This window comes from Macaca thibetana, chromosome 20 (genome assembly GCF_024542745.1).
Source record: "Macaca thibetana thibetana isolate TM-01 chromosome 20, ASM2454274v1, whole genome shotgun sequence".
Taxonomy (NCBI): Eukaryota; Metazoa; Chordata; class Mammalia; order Primates; family Cercopithecidae; genus Macaca; species Macaca thibetana.
This window is the reverse complement of record NC_065597.1, coordinates 34,814,469-34,828,934: the sequence shown is the minus strand read 5'-3', so window position 1 is coordinate 34,828,934 and position 14,466 is coordinate 34,814,469. Positions and strand designations below refer to the sequence as shown.

The 14,466-nt window shown below is 51.5% G+C and overlaps 2 protein-coding genes across 6 annotated transcripts in view; one reads left to right on the top strand and one right to left on the bottom strand.

Annotated features, from left to right (window-relative positions):
• LOC126943899 (metallothionein-1E-like) overlaps positions 1–3,951 on the bottom strand; it is a 374,938-nt gene extending 370,987 nt beyond the window's left edge. The window contains exon 1 of the mRNA XM_050773126.1: positions 3,948–3,951. The gene's annotated coding sequence lies outside the window, so the exon portion shown is untranslated. The remainder of the gene's footprint in view (positions 1–3,947) is intronic.
• NLRC5 (NLR family CARD domain containing 5) overlaps positions 1–14,466 on the top strand; it is a 92,901-nt gene that overhangs the window by 27,810 nt on the left and 50,625 nt on the right. For 4 of the 5 annotated variants that reach the window (XR_007721868.1, XM_050772866.1, XM_050772864.1 and 1 more), the window contains exons 2-10: positions 383–501; positions 4,032–4,338; positions 5,581–5,640; positions 7,072–7,140; positions 8,650–10,300; positions 11,359–11,442; positions 11,589–11,672; positions 13,069–13,152; positions 13,291–13,380. Coding sequence is in view for 4 of the 5 variants with exons in the window: in XM_050772866.1 (XP_050628823.1) it covers positions 4,044–4,338; positions 5,581–5,640; positions 7,072–7,140; positions 8,650–10,300; positions 11,359–11,442; positions 11,589–11,672; positions 13,069–13,152; positions 13,291–13,380 (2,417 nt within the window). In the remaining variant the exon portion in view is untranslated. The other variant, XM_050772867.1, reaches the window with a different exon arrangement.

The following is a 14,466-nucleotide window of genomic DNA, read 5'->3' as shown; positions in this document are numbered from 1 at the left end:
AAGTTGGCATCTGCAGTAAGGATTAATTCATTATCATCTGAATAAATGACCAAAAATAACTTTGCTAACTTGCAGGGCTCATTGTGATGCCAAAGGACATTGTAAGGTGAATATCTGAATTGGAGGAGGAAGAGGGGCATCCTCTGAGCCAGGTGTGGCAGGAGGTGACATCAAGGAAAGTTAGGCTGCGTAAACCCAGGGACATAAGGAGCTGCAGTCAGGGAAGAACAAGGTCTACAGATGGAGTTGGAGGGACTGTGTCTGGATCCAGTGTTCTCAGAGGTGTCTCTGGCAGGCAGGGGCAAGGGCTGGTGCCTGGTTTACAGCATTCCTTTTGGAGTCTGGAATAGTGGGGACAACTCCCTGTCTTCTCTCCCCTTAGGGATCTGCACTATGGAAACAACCTGTCAATCCAACTCAAGGCACAAGGACATAGCCCAGACACCCATGAGACCCTCTCTGTGGGGACCTTAGAGCACCTATCATGAATGAGGAGACCAAGTAGGTGATTTTTCTCTCCCCTTCACCTCCTCTTCTCCCCTCCTATCTACTTCTTCACTCTTCTCCTACTGCCAAGACTGGTCCCTACCCAAATCTGCTTACTGGGCTGCCCCCAACACAACAAACCTGCCCTTGACCATCATTCAGCATGAGAATGTAATGATCAGACACAGAAAATCAGGAAGAGTTTTGAGACAGCATCTAATCTACCCATTTTAGAGATGGTATGACTGAGGCTTATGTAGGAAAAAGGCTTGCTCAAGGTCACGCTATGAGTGTATCAGTTATGATGGGCCAGGTTACACTGCAGTACATGCACCCTCCAAAGTCCCAGTGACTCATGGCAACAAAAGTTTATTTGCTGCTCTTGCTTCCTGTCTGGTGTGGATTGACTGGGATTGCTCCTCCACATCATCCTCTCTCCCAGACTCAGGCTAACAGGGTAGCCATGATTTGCAATATTTCTGGCCCCTGGAGTAGAAAAAAAGAAAAACTACTGTGAATCACACCTTGGTTCTTAAAACATCTACACAGGCATGACATGAGTCTTTTAAAGCATATTTCATTGACCAAAGCAAATTTCATGGCTGTGCCCAATTTCAAGGAGGCAGAGAATTGTAATCCCACCAAAGGCCTAGAAAGAGGAGAAAGAGTATCTGTGAACAGCCCAAATGCCTACCACAGACAATTAGTAACAGAGCTGGGCCATGGATCTTTCAACCATCGTCCACTGTCTCCAAGATTATTCCCCATGGAAATCTCAGTGACTGATAATGATGCCATGTGCTTTTTCTCCCGAGGATGGTTAGCCTTAAAGAGATTTGTGTCATCGCCTAAGGGGACAGAACACTAATGATGGAAACAAAGGTATTGTGTTAGACTGGCTGGAGGATAAATTTGAGGATGAGAAACATCACCAGAAATCACACCATCCAGGCACTACTTACTTCCATCTGGTGCCACGCTGTCCTGGACCATTTCTTCATGGGCAACATGGATGCTGGACACCATAGCCTGGAAAAGAAGTTATGCCCTAGGCTATGGCCACATCCTTTTTCTGAGATCACACAAAATCCAGGGACTTAGCCTTGTCTGGAGCCATCCAGGCCTCCAAGGCCTTGGAAATTTACTGGCCCGGGAGGCAAGAAACCTCAGTTCTGCTCCTGGCTCTGTCATGGACTTGTTGTGTGACCGTGGGCACACCCTTTGCCCTTCCTTGGCCATGGTCTTTCCATCTGTTTAGTGGAGATGGTGATCCCTGCCTGAGGATCATGGTGTGAACATGTTTCATAAATTCTAAGACTCTCTGCCTGAGTAACGACCTCCTGAGATTAGCCCAGTCGAGGAGAAATGACCAGTGGGGCTGGCGGCACATACAAGTATGTCTCTGCTGCATGCCGGGGAGCAGCTGGGCCCTAAACCCCAGCACGCATAGTACTGGCCTCAGCCTCTGGGGATTGGGAAGGCTGGCTTCTGGGTGGACCTCCTACTCTTTTCAGAGTTAAAGGTGGACTCTCTGGAGTTGTGAGGCTAAAATGAAGTATATAAAGCACTTAGACAGTGAGTGCTTACACAGTGAGTGCTTTCCAAGTGGGTACTGCTATGAGGAAGGAAATAGTACAAGAAGGTACATCTGGAAATGTGATAGCATGGTCCACTAGATGATGGACCACCATTTAGTTGGCCAGTCCTCAACTGTTAGACATTTAGGTTGTTTCCAATTTTTAATCATTATAAATAGTCTTGCAGTGAACATCTTTGTAACTAAATCTTGTACGTATGTTCATGATTGTTTCCCAATTGTTTCCCAGTTCTAGAGTACTAGAAATGGAATTACTGAATCAAAGGAACTGCACATTGTTTAGGCTTTCGCTGTGTAAATGCCCCTTGCCCTCTATTGGTACTTCTATGAGGAGGTGATTTAAGAGTTCCAGTTCAGCCAGGCATGATGGCTCACACCTGTAATCCCAGCACTTTGGGAGAGCGAGGTGGGCGGATCACCCTGAGGTCAGGAGTTTGAGCCCAGCCTGGCCAACATGGTGAAATCCCATCTCTATGAAAAATTACAAAAATTAGCCAGATATTGTGGTGTGCACCTGTAATCCCAGCTACTTGGGAGGTTGAGACAGGAGAATCGCTTGAACCCAGGAGTCAGAGGCTGCAGTGAGCCGAGATTACACCACTGCACTCCAGCCTGGGTGACAGAGCGAGACTCCATCTCAAAAAAAAAAAAAAAAAAAAAAAAAAAAAAAAAAAAAGAGTTCCAGTTCAGAAGGAGAGAATCTGCTTAGCAAAAGAGGTGATGGTCTGTGTTAGCTAGGATTAGAGTTCACTGTGAGTAACAGAAAGCACTAAACAACAGTGGCTTAACCAGAATGGAAGTGTATTTCCCTGCCATGTGATAAAAGTCCAAAGTCAGTGAGCACAGGGCAGATGGGCAGCTCAGTAGGAGTTCCACCTCATGATTCAAAATGGCTGCCCAAGATCCAGCCATCCCATCGACATTCCAGCCAACAGGAAGGAGCAAAGAAGAATAGACAACACTTCCACTTACATTCCACTGGCCAAATTACATGGCTACATATAACTGCAAGGGAGACTGGGAAATAATAATCTATTCTGGATGACCAGAGAATGTTTAGTAGTTCTAATACTGAGGAAGAAGGGAAGAACAGATTTTGGGAGACAACTAGTTGTCTCTGCCATGAGGTTAGCTCAGACTGAGAGCAGCGTAAATAGTTGACGGAAACAAGAATGAGTAATGCATCCTCAGCGGACTGTCCACAGGGGATGAACTAGGCCATTCCAGAGAGCCAGGATGTAGGCACAAATGGAGTGGGGAGGGGGAGCGGAAGAAACAGACTGATCTCTGGAGCCAATTCCTGGGCAGAGACATCAAGACTCCATGGAGAGGCCACTTCCCTGCCTATTTTTTGTTGCTCAGATGTAGGGAGTGGTTCTTGACTGCTTGACTTCCCCAGAAGCTCCCCTATCCCCCAACTCACCTTCCCCAGATCACCTTCCCCCTAGTTCACCTGTCCCCAACTCACCTGCCCTCAAGTCACGTGCCCCGCAACTCACCTGTTCTCCATCTAATCTTCCTCCCAGCTCCCCTGTCCCCCAAATCACCTGCCCCCAATTCACTTGTCCTCCAGCTCACTGGTTCCCCAGCTCATCTTCCCTCCAGTCCCCCTGCCCCCAGCTCACTTGCCTGCCCTAAGTTCACCTGTCCCCCAGTTCATTTTCCTCCTAGCTCGCCTGTCTCCTGCTCACCTGTGCCCAAGCTCCCCTGTCCCCCAGTTCCCCTGTCTCTCAGCTCACCTCCCCCCAGTTCCTCTGTCCCCCAGCTCACCTTCCCCCCAGTTCCCCTGTCCCCAGTTCATCTGCCCCCAGGTCCCCTGTCCCCCAGCTCATCTGCCCCCAGTTTACCTGTCCCCAACTCACCTCCCCCCCAGTTCCCCTGTCCCTCAGCTCATCTGCCCCCAGTTTACCTGTCCCCCTCAACTCACCTATCTTCCCTGTCCTTCCAGGGCCGGCTCCTTATGGACCCCATTGACCTCCAGCTCGGCAACAAGAACCTGTGGAGCTGTCTTGTGAGGCTGCTCAGCAAAGACCCAGAATGGCTGAACGCCAAGATGAAGTTCTTCCTCCCCAACACAGACCTGGATTCCAGGAACGAGACCTTGGACCCTGAACAGAGAGTCATCCTACAACTCAACAAGCTGCATGTCCAGGGTTCGGCCACCTGGCAGTCTTTCATTCATTGTGTGTGCATGCAGCTGGAGGTGCCTCTGGAACTCGAGGTGCTGCTGCTGAGTACTTTTGGCTGTGATGATGGTAAGGGCAGGTGTGAGAGACGCAAAGCAGCCAGGCCAGCACCTGTGTCATGGAGTCAGGGGGAGGCCAGGGACCCACCTGAGTCACAGACAGGGTGTAACCGAGTCAGGATCTCAATTCTGTATTTCTGGACATTTCCCAGAACAAATTCCCTAATGCGCCCAAATCTGCTGGGGCCTGGAGGACCCCTCCTTCCACCTGGCCTCACTCGAATTGCTTGAATTGCTGAGTGACTGCTTCCAGCCACAAAATCCCACATAGCCCATAATACCCGAGAGCTTTCTTTCTTTCTTTTTTGGTAGGGGAGGTTGTTTTTTGTTGTTATTCTTGTTGGTTTTTGTTGTTTATTTGTTTTTTATTTTTGAGACAGGGTCTTGCTCTGTTGCCTAGGCTGGAGCACAGTGGCACAATCATAGCTCACTACAGCATCCAGCTCCAGGACTCAGGTGATCCTTCCCACTTCAGCCTCCCAAGTAGCTTGGACTGCAGTAGAACTATAGGTGCACGCCGCCACATTAGGCTGATTTCTCATTTTTTTCTAGAGACAGGACATCACTTTGTTGCCCAGGCTGGTCTTGAACTCCTGGCCTTAAGTGATCCTCCTCCCTTGGCCTCCCAAAGTGCTGGGATTACAGATGTGAGCCATCACACCTGGCTAGAGGTGTTTTGTTCGTTTGTTTTGCAACATGGTCAGAAAGAGTGACGGGGAGCGCCTTCTGCCTTCTGCTGGTAGATAGTCAGGTTTAACTCTGTTCAGTTCCGTGGGGATTTCTTGGGCATCTTCTGTTTGCACAGCACTGAGGGGAAACACAGGACATTGAGGGGCAACAGCGTCCTTGGAGAGAAAATGGGAACTCACTTAAGAACTCTACTTCAAGGCAGTGTCGGACACGCAGGAGGCTGGGCGGCACACGCACACATGTGCAGACATATGCAGGTACACACAGTGTGTATACATGTGGGTATGTGCATAAACCCATATACACATGCATAACACATGCACGCCTGTGCACACACATACATCAACTTGCATGCACTTGCATATACACGTTTCTGCCCACCACTGCCTTCAAAGCTCATCACCACATTTTCTCCACGACAGATAACTGAGTGTTCAGTTTATTTCTTCTTTGCTGGGTACCCACCCTGTGGGATGAGCCCTGAGCCAGGCACCAGGCCAGAGCTGGTCACCAGCATCCCACGACAGCCCCATACCACATTACACTCTCCCCTCTTTTGCAGGGTTCACCAGCCAGCTGGGAGCTGAGGGGAAAAGCCTACCTGAATCTCAGCTCCATCAAGGTGAGAACTGGAGTTGGGGGGTGGGAAGGGGGTGGTGAGCACTGTGAAGTCCCCACTTCCAAGCTGGAGGAGGCTGGAGGTGGCTGGTCACAGCCATTTCTCATAGGCCATGCTCCTCGTCTGTCCCTGACCCTTTTGCAAGTGTGTCAAGCCCCTAACTGTGTCTCCCAGCCCCACCTCCTCCTGCTGTGACTTTCAAGGCTTTGGCTTGTCCTGTTACCAATTCTCAAGGGTCTAACCTGGAGCCCCTCGGGAAGCCTGTTCTCACTTTCCTGTCCTCAACTCGCAGGGCCTCATCTCCCAGCCCCAAAGCATCAGGCTTCACTTGTACACCTTGGACTTGACACTCACCCACAGCTGGTGTCTTCACTGGGGGTGCCTTTGACTGATTTTCTGAAGGAGCTCAGAAGGGCCGGTGATTAAATAATGACCACCTACTGATTCATGGGTCACACTTTCGTCTCGGCACCTTGATTTCTACAGAAGCATTGACTTTAATTATCACTGTGCCTGGCAGTAATGCCAACAGAAAACCCACCCTGTAATCTCAGCTCCCTAGTGAATCAAAACTGTCCAAGTCCCTGGTGCAATAGGCCTATATCACCGAACTGGCATCATTGTCTCATGGCTGTAACCAGATCTGATTGATATTTGACCAGTGAGTCCCTTTTTAATATAGGATTTGTTAAGATATTGAAGTGCTCTCGAACTGGTTCCAGCCTCTTAGCTGGGCAAGGAGCCCAGGGCCCTGCTCCAGGGGCTGTTCCTATTGGTCACTTAGCTTAGCTGTGGGAGCTGTAGGAGGACCCTGCTTGACTTCTTAAAATTTTTTCCTGAGTCCTCTTTCCTTTCTCCCTCCCTTCGTTTCTTGGTCCCCTTCTTTCTTGTTTTCCTTCTTCCTTTTCTCAAACTCTTTCAGAAAGGCATTAAAGTGATTCTTGAAAATCCATGCAATGAGACAAGACTCAGGAAATCATTAAGGGAAGTAAGGAAATGTGGGTGATAAGAAATTGGGATGATAAAACACTAACACAGGAGGGAGGTTGCAGGCCCAGCCAAACTCACTGGGAACTTCACTTATATGACCAGCGGTGGCTTCCATAGAGCTTGGTCCTTCCCTGATGGACAGATGGCCATTTAGTGCTTGGAGCTGAGTGTTTCTGGGGGCTGTTGGCTGTCAGCCATGCTTCCTGCATCCTGGACTGCAAGACTGCCAGGCCCAGAACATCCACCTCCCAATGGGGGGCCTAGAAGTCCCCTCTGCAAATAGAAGCTGATGTTGACCCAGCCTCTGCCTGCTGCCTGCCTTTCCAGTCCCTGCACTTGGCTGCCTGCCACCTGTCTGTGCACTGGAGTTCCCCAAAGGTTCTGGGTACCCCCTCAGCCCAGATCCCCAGACCCGGCTCCTCCACCCCATCTTTGCTTTTTCAGGCCTGAAGCGCCCACATCAGAGCTGTGGGTCCTCACCCCGCCGGAAGCAGTGCAGGAAGCAGCAGTTAGGTGGGTACCAGTGTGGGGAGGAACCTAAACAGAGAGATGGGGTTGCCTGGGGGCCAGGACCTGGACCCTGGACCTTGTCCCCTGCCAACAAGCCTCCAGAGGCCCAGTGACTCTTGTCTCACAAGTTTCCGGGAGAAAAGGACTGGAGGTCCTGCACAGGCAGAGGAGAAGGCTGGGCTGGCAGCGGTCTCCCCACCCATCTGGCTGCATGGGGACTTCTCTTGAGAGGGCTCCGCTGGAGGAGCTGGAAGCACCATACAGGTCTCAGCTTCACCATCCAGGCTCTTCCAGGGACACCCTATGTCCTCAGTGTTGAAGGAGACCCAGGGAGGAGACCAATTTGGGGGTGAGCAGGGATGGGGAGGGGTGAGGAGGCCTGGGAGAAACCCCCAAGACAGAGGCCCTGGGGGCCCATGGGGAGCTGCTTAGGGCAGGCCAGGCCAGTGAGAGGAGAGGGGACTTCTCTCATTCTTGACCAGTTCTCAGAATGGTCCTCATTCTCCACTAGTTGTCCCACTAACAGGAGCCCTCTCTGTCCCCACTGCTGCCAACCATGGCCATAACCAGAGGATTCACATCCACTCAAAATAGGCCACTACCTTGGCCTCTCCCCCTAGGGTTCCCCCAAAAGCAGCCCCAGCCCTTTCCCTGGGTCACCTGAGACCTCTCAATGACCCAGGAATTAAAGGGTTAGCATCTGGCACTGTAGGGGCCCAGCTCCCACAGTTCTGATCAGTAACGCCTAGGCCTACAGGTTGTTAGTGCTCACCCCTGGGCATTGCAGAACTGAAATATTGGGAAGGGGCACTGGGATCCAGATATCACAGAAAGAGGTTGTTTCAATAAGATATTGCAAAGGGGCCAGGTGCGGTGGCTCACACCTATAATCCCAGCACTTTGGAGGGCTGAGGCGGGTGGATCAGTTGATCCCAGGAATTCAATACCAGCCTGGCCAACATAACAAAATCTTGCCTCTACTAAAAATACAAAAATTAGCTGGGTGTGGTGGTGTGCACCTATAGTCCCAGCTACTCAGGAGGCTGAGGCAGGAGGATCACTTGAGACCAGGAGTTTGCTGCTGCAGTAAGCTAGGATCATGCCACTGCACTCCAGCCTGGGCAACAGACTGAGACTCTGTCTCTGGGAGGAAAAAAAAAGGAAAAAAAAAGAGATGTTGCAAAGGAGGTGCCCTATTCCCCTCCCCGCATCTTACTGAACCCTTACAACACGTGTACTGTTGCAGAATGGATAGAACCACGACCCACACTTCTCCATTCCCACCTGCCTGTTTAAATAGCTACCAGAGAGCCTGTGCTCCCTTAGAACTGATTCCTCCTGGAAGCTGGGGTGGCACAGATCCACCTGTGGTGCTCTTGACACCCCCACCCTCATCCCATCATACATACACACCTAGGGCTAGAGGCTCCCAACAGCCCAATACTGGGGCAAGAAGACATGAGCAGAGGGCCAGGGGGTCCTGTCCTCATGCCATGTCCCTGCACCTTGCAGAGTTGGCCAAGAACTACCTGCAGCTCCTGCGGACCTCTGCCCAACAGCGCTATGGAAGCCGAATCCCTGGGTCAGGGCAGCCCCACGCCCTCCACCAGGTCTATGTACCTCCAATCCTGCGCCGGGCCACAGCATCCTTAGACACTCAGGAGGGGGCCATTATGGGGGACCTCAAGGTGGAAGATGGCACTGACGTGAGCATCTCGGACCTCTTCAACACCAGGGTTAACAAGGGCCCAAGGGTGACCGTGCTTTTGGGGAAGGCCGGCATGGGCAAGACTACGCTGGCCCACCGGCTCTGCCAGAAGTGGGCAGAGGGCCATCTGGACTGTTTCCAGGCCCTGTTCCTTTTTGAATTCCGCCAACTCAACTTGATCACGAGGTTCCTGACACTGTCCCAGCTCCTTTTTGATCTGTACCTAAGCCCTGAGTCGGACCCTGATGCTGTCTTCCAGTACCTGGAGAAGAACGCTGACCAAGTCCTGCTGATCTTTGATGGGCTAGATGAGGCCCTCCAGCCTATGGGTCCTGATGGCCCAGGCTCAGTCCTCACCCTTTTCTCCCGTCTCTGCCGTGGGACCCTCCTGCCTGGCTGCCGAGTGATGGCCACCTCCCGTCCAGGGAAGCTGCCCGCCTGCCTCCCTGCAGAGGCAGCCACGGTCTACATGCTGGGCTTTGATGGGCCACGGGTGGAAGAATATGTGAATCACTTCTTCAGCGCCCAGCCGTTGCAGGAGGGGGCCCTGGCGGAGTTACAGACAAATGGGCGTCTCCGAAGCCTGTGTGCGGTGCCTGCACTGTGCCAAGTCGCCTGTCTCTGCCTCCACCATCTGCTTCCTGACCATGCCCCAGGCCAGTCTGTGGCCCTCCTGCCCACCATGACTCAGCTGTATATGCAGATGGTGCTCGCCCTCAGCCCCCGTGGGCACTTGCCCACCACATCCCTGCTGGACCTGGGGGAGGTGGCCCTGAGGGGCCTGGAGACAGGGAAGGTTATCTTCTATGCAAAAGATATTGCTCCACCCTTGATAGCCTTTGGGGCCACTCACAGCCTGCTGACCTCCTTCTGCGTCCGCACAGGCCCTGGGCACCAGCAGACAGGCTATGCTTTCACCCACGTCAGCCTGCAGGAATTTCTTGCTGCCCTGCACCTGATGGCCAGCCCCAAGGTGGACAAAGACACACTTACCCAGCATGTTACCCTCCATTCCCGCTGGGTACAGAGGACCAAAGCTAGACTGGACCTCTCAGACCACCTCCCCACCTTCCTGGCGGGCCTGGCATCCTGCACCTGCCGCCCCTTTCTTAGTCACCTGGCGCAGGGCAATGAGGACTGCGTGGGCACCAAGCAGGCTGCCGTAGTGCAGGTGTTGAAGAAGTTGGCCACCCGCAAGCTCACAGGGCCAAAGGTTGTAGAGCTGTGTCACTGTGTGAATGAGACACAGGAGCCTGAGCTGGCCAGTCTCACTGCACAAAGCCTCCCCTATCAACTACCCTTCCACAATTTCCCACTGACCTGCACCGACCTGGCCACCCTGACCAACATCCTAGAGCACAGGGAGGCCCCCATCCACCTGGATTTTGATGGCTGTCCCCTGGAGCCCCACTGCCCTGAGGCTCTGGTAGGCTGTGGGCAGATAGAGAATCTCAGGTGAGTAAGAGTGGAGGAGGCCCGGGGAGGGGACTGGGCTTTTGGGGGAGCAGAAGCCAACCAGTCTGGCAGACCTCTGCCAAGGGGACTGGATAGGAATCTTGAATATCAGAACAGAATGGCTTGCAATGCAAGAGAGGAAGCTCCATGCCTTGACAGGACCTCTGGAGTCCAAATGGACCCTCCTCTTTTCTGTGGTTTCTGGATTCTCAATCTCTGTCTGTTAATCATGGGCTGAAGCCTCAGATCCAGGCTGTGTCGATAGAGGCTGTTGGACTTTGGGCAGGTGCGTGGAGCACACACATGCGCACTGTCTAGGCCAGAGCTTCTCCATTCCTAAAACGAATCTGTAACAATAGCCAACTCATATGGTCATTGCGAGAATGAGATGGGATAATGCATGAAAAAACACTTTGTAGCACAGTGCCTGGCACAGAGCAAAGGCTCAGTGTGCATATTAGCTAGAGAAAAGGCTAGACTGTAGTAACAGAGAAACCTCCTCCCCAAATACAGAAGGTTAAATAATGTAGACTTTTATTTCTCTCTCATGGAAGAGTCAGAGGTAGGTGGTCCAGGTCAATGGAATGGCTCAACTCCACGCAGTCATGCAGGGACCCAGGTCCCTCCCATTTTGCTTCATTATCCCCTTGGGAATCCTATCTGCACAGTCAAAGCTAGGTCATGGGTATATCTGTGCTCTGGCTTGGGAACAGGGAAAGAGCATGGAGGAACATGCCAATGCATTAAAGTTCAGTCCTAGAACTAGGACACATCCCTTCCACTCACATTCCGTTGGTGAGAACATAGTCACCTGGCCACACTGAGCTGCAAGGGAGGCTGGGAAATGTGATCTCTGGCTGGGAAACCATGTTCCTCACAATAGCTCTATTGCTGTAGATGAAGTGGAGAATGGGCTTTGGTGGACGATTAGAAGTCTCGGCCATAATATGTATTTGTTACTACTACTGCATTAAGCCCCATCTGTCTGAGGGAGTGGCGATGACTTCTCAGCTCTGCCCAGCACTGATCCTCTGACACTTTGCTTCTTCTCATGGCAGTTTTAAGAGCAGGAAGTGTGGAGATGCCTTTGCAGAAGCCCTCTCCAGGAGCTTGCCGACAATGAGGAGACTGCAGATGCTGGGGTGAGCCAGGCCTTGGAGCTGAGAAGGGTCTTCAGCTGGGGATGCCTGGTACTCTCCTCCCTCTCCTTAATCCTACACAAGGCAGATTCCTGGCCTCGCCCTTTTCCCCTCCTCGTTCCTCCCTACCATCTTTGCTTACTCTGTAGGTTAGCAGGAAGTAAGATCACTGCCCGAGGCATCAGCCACCTGGTGAAAGCTTTGCCTCTCTGTCCACAGCTGGAAGAAGTCAGGTGAGTGGTCTCCAGGAGGGCTCACTGGCTGGGGAGATGAGTCACTGCCCAGGTCCCAGAGTCCCCCTGGGGCCTGCCTGGGGCCTGCATGTTCCTCCAAGTCTGACCAGTAGTTTTTCACTGAGACCCAGAGAGGGAAGGCATCAGTCCAAGTACTCAGTAGGGCTGAGTCCAAACCCAAGGCTCCCAGAGTCCCCAGAGGAAGGCTTCCTTCATCTAAAATTTTGGACCATCTTGGAGGAGCATAAGTGTTAAGTTATCCCTTATGTTATCCCTCTTTCTGCAATCCCAGGAGAAGGAATGGCAGTGCGTAGGCAGGAATCAGGCACTGTGGGTACACATAACTACATGAAGCACTGCACACCTTCACATTTGTGCACACGTGTCTACACTTGCACAGAAGTACACAGGCACATGCAAGAATATGCACCCACACATGCCCACTCATAGGTGTGCACATGTATGCAGCACACACATATACAGTTAACTGCATGTACACATTTAGATGCCAGCACACTGTAACTAACTAAGCTCATATGCACAAATATACTCCTGCCCTGTGTCTGGGACTGAGTACCATGGGGAGTAGTGGGACCAGTGACTCTCCTCACTGGCAGGACGCTGCTAATTTATATGGCACTTTTATGACATTTAGAGAAGGCACTCCTTCATCCACACAGATGCAGCCTGTCACTAAGGTTCACTTGTTGAGTGAAAATAATAAGTTGGACCACAGTCCCTATTGTCGTCTCGGCTGGGCATCTGTGAACAGTGATTAGGCAAGGGTTCAGAAGTATTGAACTTGTTGACACTTTTTCCTGGCTATTGAGGGTGACTTTAATTTTGTCTCCCATCACCTACCATTGTTCTCAATCACCCTCACTCCCCTCAGCTCATCAGTCTCCCCAGCTAGGAACCCAGGCAGGGCTGACTTGTGAACAGGTGGGGAAAGTGGGGTCAGAGAGGAATGTGCTTGGCTCAGGGCTCTGGGTGAGTCAGGGCCACAGCTGAGACTGGAAGCGACACCTGCAGCATCCCAGTCTAGACTTTACTCATTGCCTGCGGGCCTCAGACACATCCCAGACATAAGCCCTGGGAGCAGGGTGCTGGGTCTCCTCATTGCACTTCATGAAGAGGCCATCAGTCTCTCTTCTAGATTCCTTGAGCCACCAGGCAAAATCTTCCCTACAGGAACCAAATAGACCCAGAAGTGAGGCCAGCGGAGGGCCTTTCCTCCTAGCTGTGCCTGTTGGAATCCAGCGAGCAGGTCATCAGCTCTTTCTGGGCCCCTGTCTTATATCTCCCACATGAGGGTGGCCATCCTGTCACTTGCTAACTGGGGCTTGCAAGTGCCCCAACCCCAGGGTAGAGAGACTGGGCCTTCGTCTCCTTGCAGTTTTCGGGACAACCAGCTCAGTGACCAGGTGGTGCTAAACATCGTGGAGGTTCTCCCTCACCTACCACGGCTCCGGAAGCTTGAGTAAGTGATCTTTCCACTGCCCCTGCAGCCCAGTCCCTCTCTATGCCTGAGTCACCCCACACCCTTACAAGGCAAGGAAGGTCTGGGGCCCATGGGATAGGGAATTCCACTCCTGACACCTTTGCCACAATCATGCAGCCTGAGCGGCAACAGCGTCTGCGTATCAACCCTACTCTGCTTGGCAAGGGTGGCAGTCACGTGTCCTACCATCAGGATGCTTCAGGCCAGGTGAGCAGAAGGAAGGGGATCTTGGCCTTCAGGGCCTTGAGAAAAGGGGAGGGGAAAGTGGGATGGGAAATGGAGGAGGCCCCTCGTCTGCAAGATAAATCTGTGCATGCCCTACTGTTTTACTCACAGCTCTACCTTCAGAACCTAGCTCAGGCTTGGCACCTGGTACTTGGTATATATTGAATTAATGGATGGATGAAAAGATGAATTGATGGATGGATAGATGGAAAGATAGATGGGTGAATGTAAAGATGGATGGATGGATGGATGGATGGATGGATGGATGAAAAGATAGATGGGTGGATGAAAAGATGGATGGATGGTTGGATAGATGGATGGATGGATGAAAAGATGGATGGGTGGATGAAAAGATGAATGGATGGTGGATGGATGGATGGATGGATGGAAAGATGGATGGATGGAAAGATGGATGGATGAAAAGATGGATGGATGGATAGATGAATGGATGGATGAATGGATAGATGGCTAGCTGAAAAGATGGACGGGTGTATGAAAAGATGGATGGATGGATGGATGGATGGATGGATGGATGGATGGATGGATGGATGGATAGGTGGATAAGGGAATGAGTCAATAAGTCTACGAAGCACAGGCATAGCCTAAGGAATAGTTAGCCATGTGTTGCCCTCCATGGTGCTGAACCAACATAGCCAGTTTGGATCAAGGGGTAGGTTAGGTGTCATGCTTCTTAATCATAAAAATTTCTGTTAAAAAATTTAAGCCTGGCCCAGTGGCTCATGCCTGTAATTCCAACACTGTGGAAGGCTGAGGCAAGAGGATTATTTGAGCTCAGGAGTTCAAGACTAACCTGGGCAACATAGTCTCTACAAAAAATGAACAAAATCAGTGGGGCATGGTGGTGCATGCCTGTGGTTCCAGCTACTTGGGAGGCTGAGGTGGGATTGCTTGAGCCCTGGAGGTTGAGGCTGCAGTGAGGAGTGAACACACCACTGCACTCGAGCCTGAGTAACAGAGTGAGATCTCCATCTCAAATTTAAAAAGAAAGAAAAAACTCACAGAATCCTTAATTTTTATTATATTTCTTTGAAAATTGTTTTTATGACT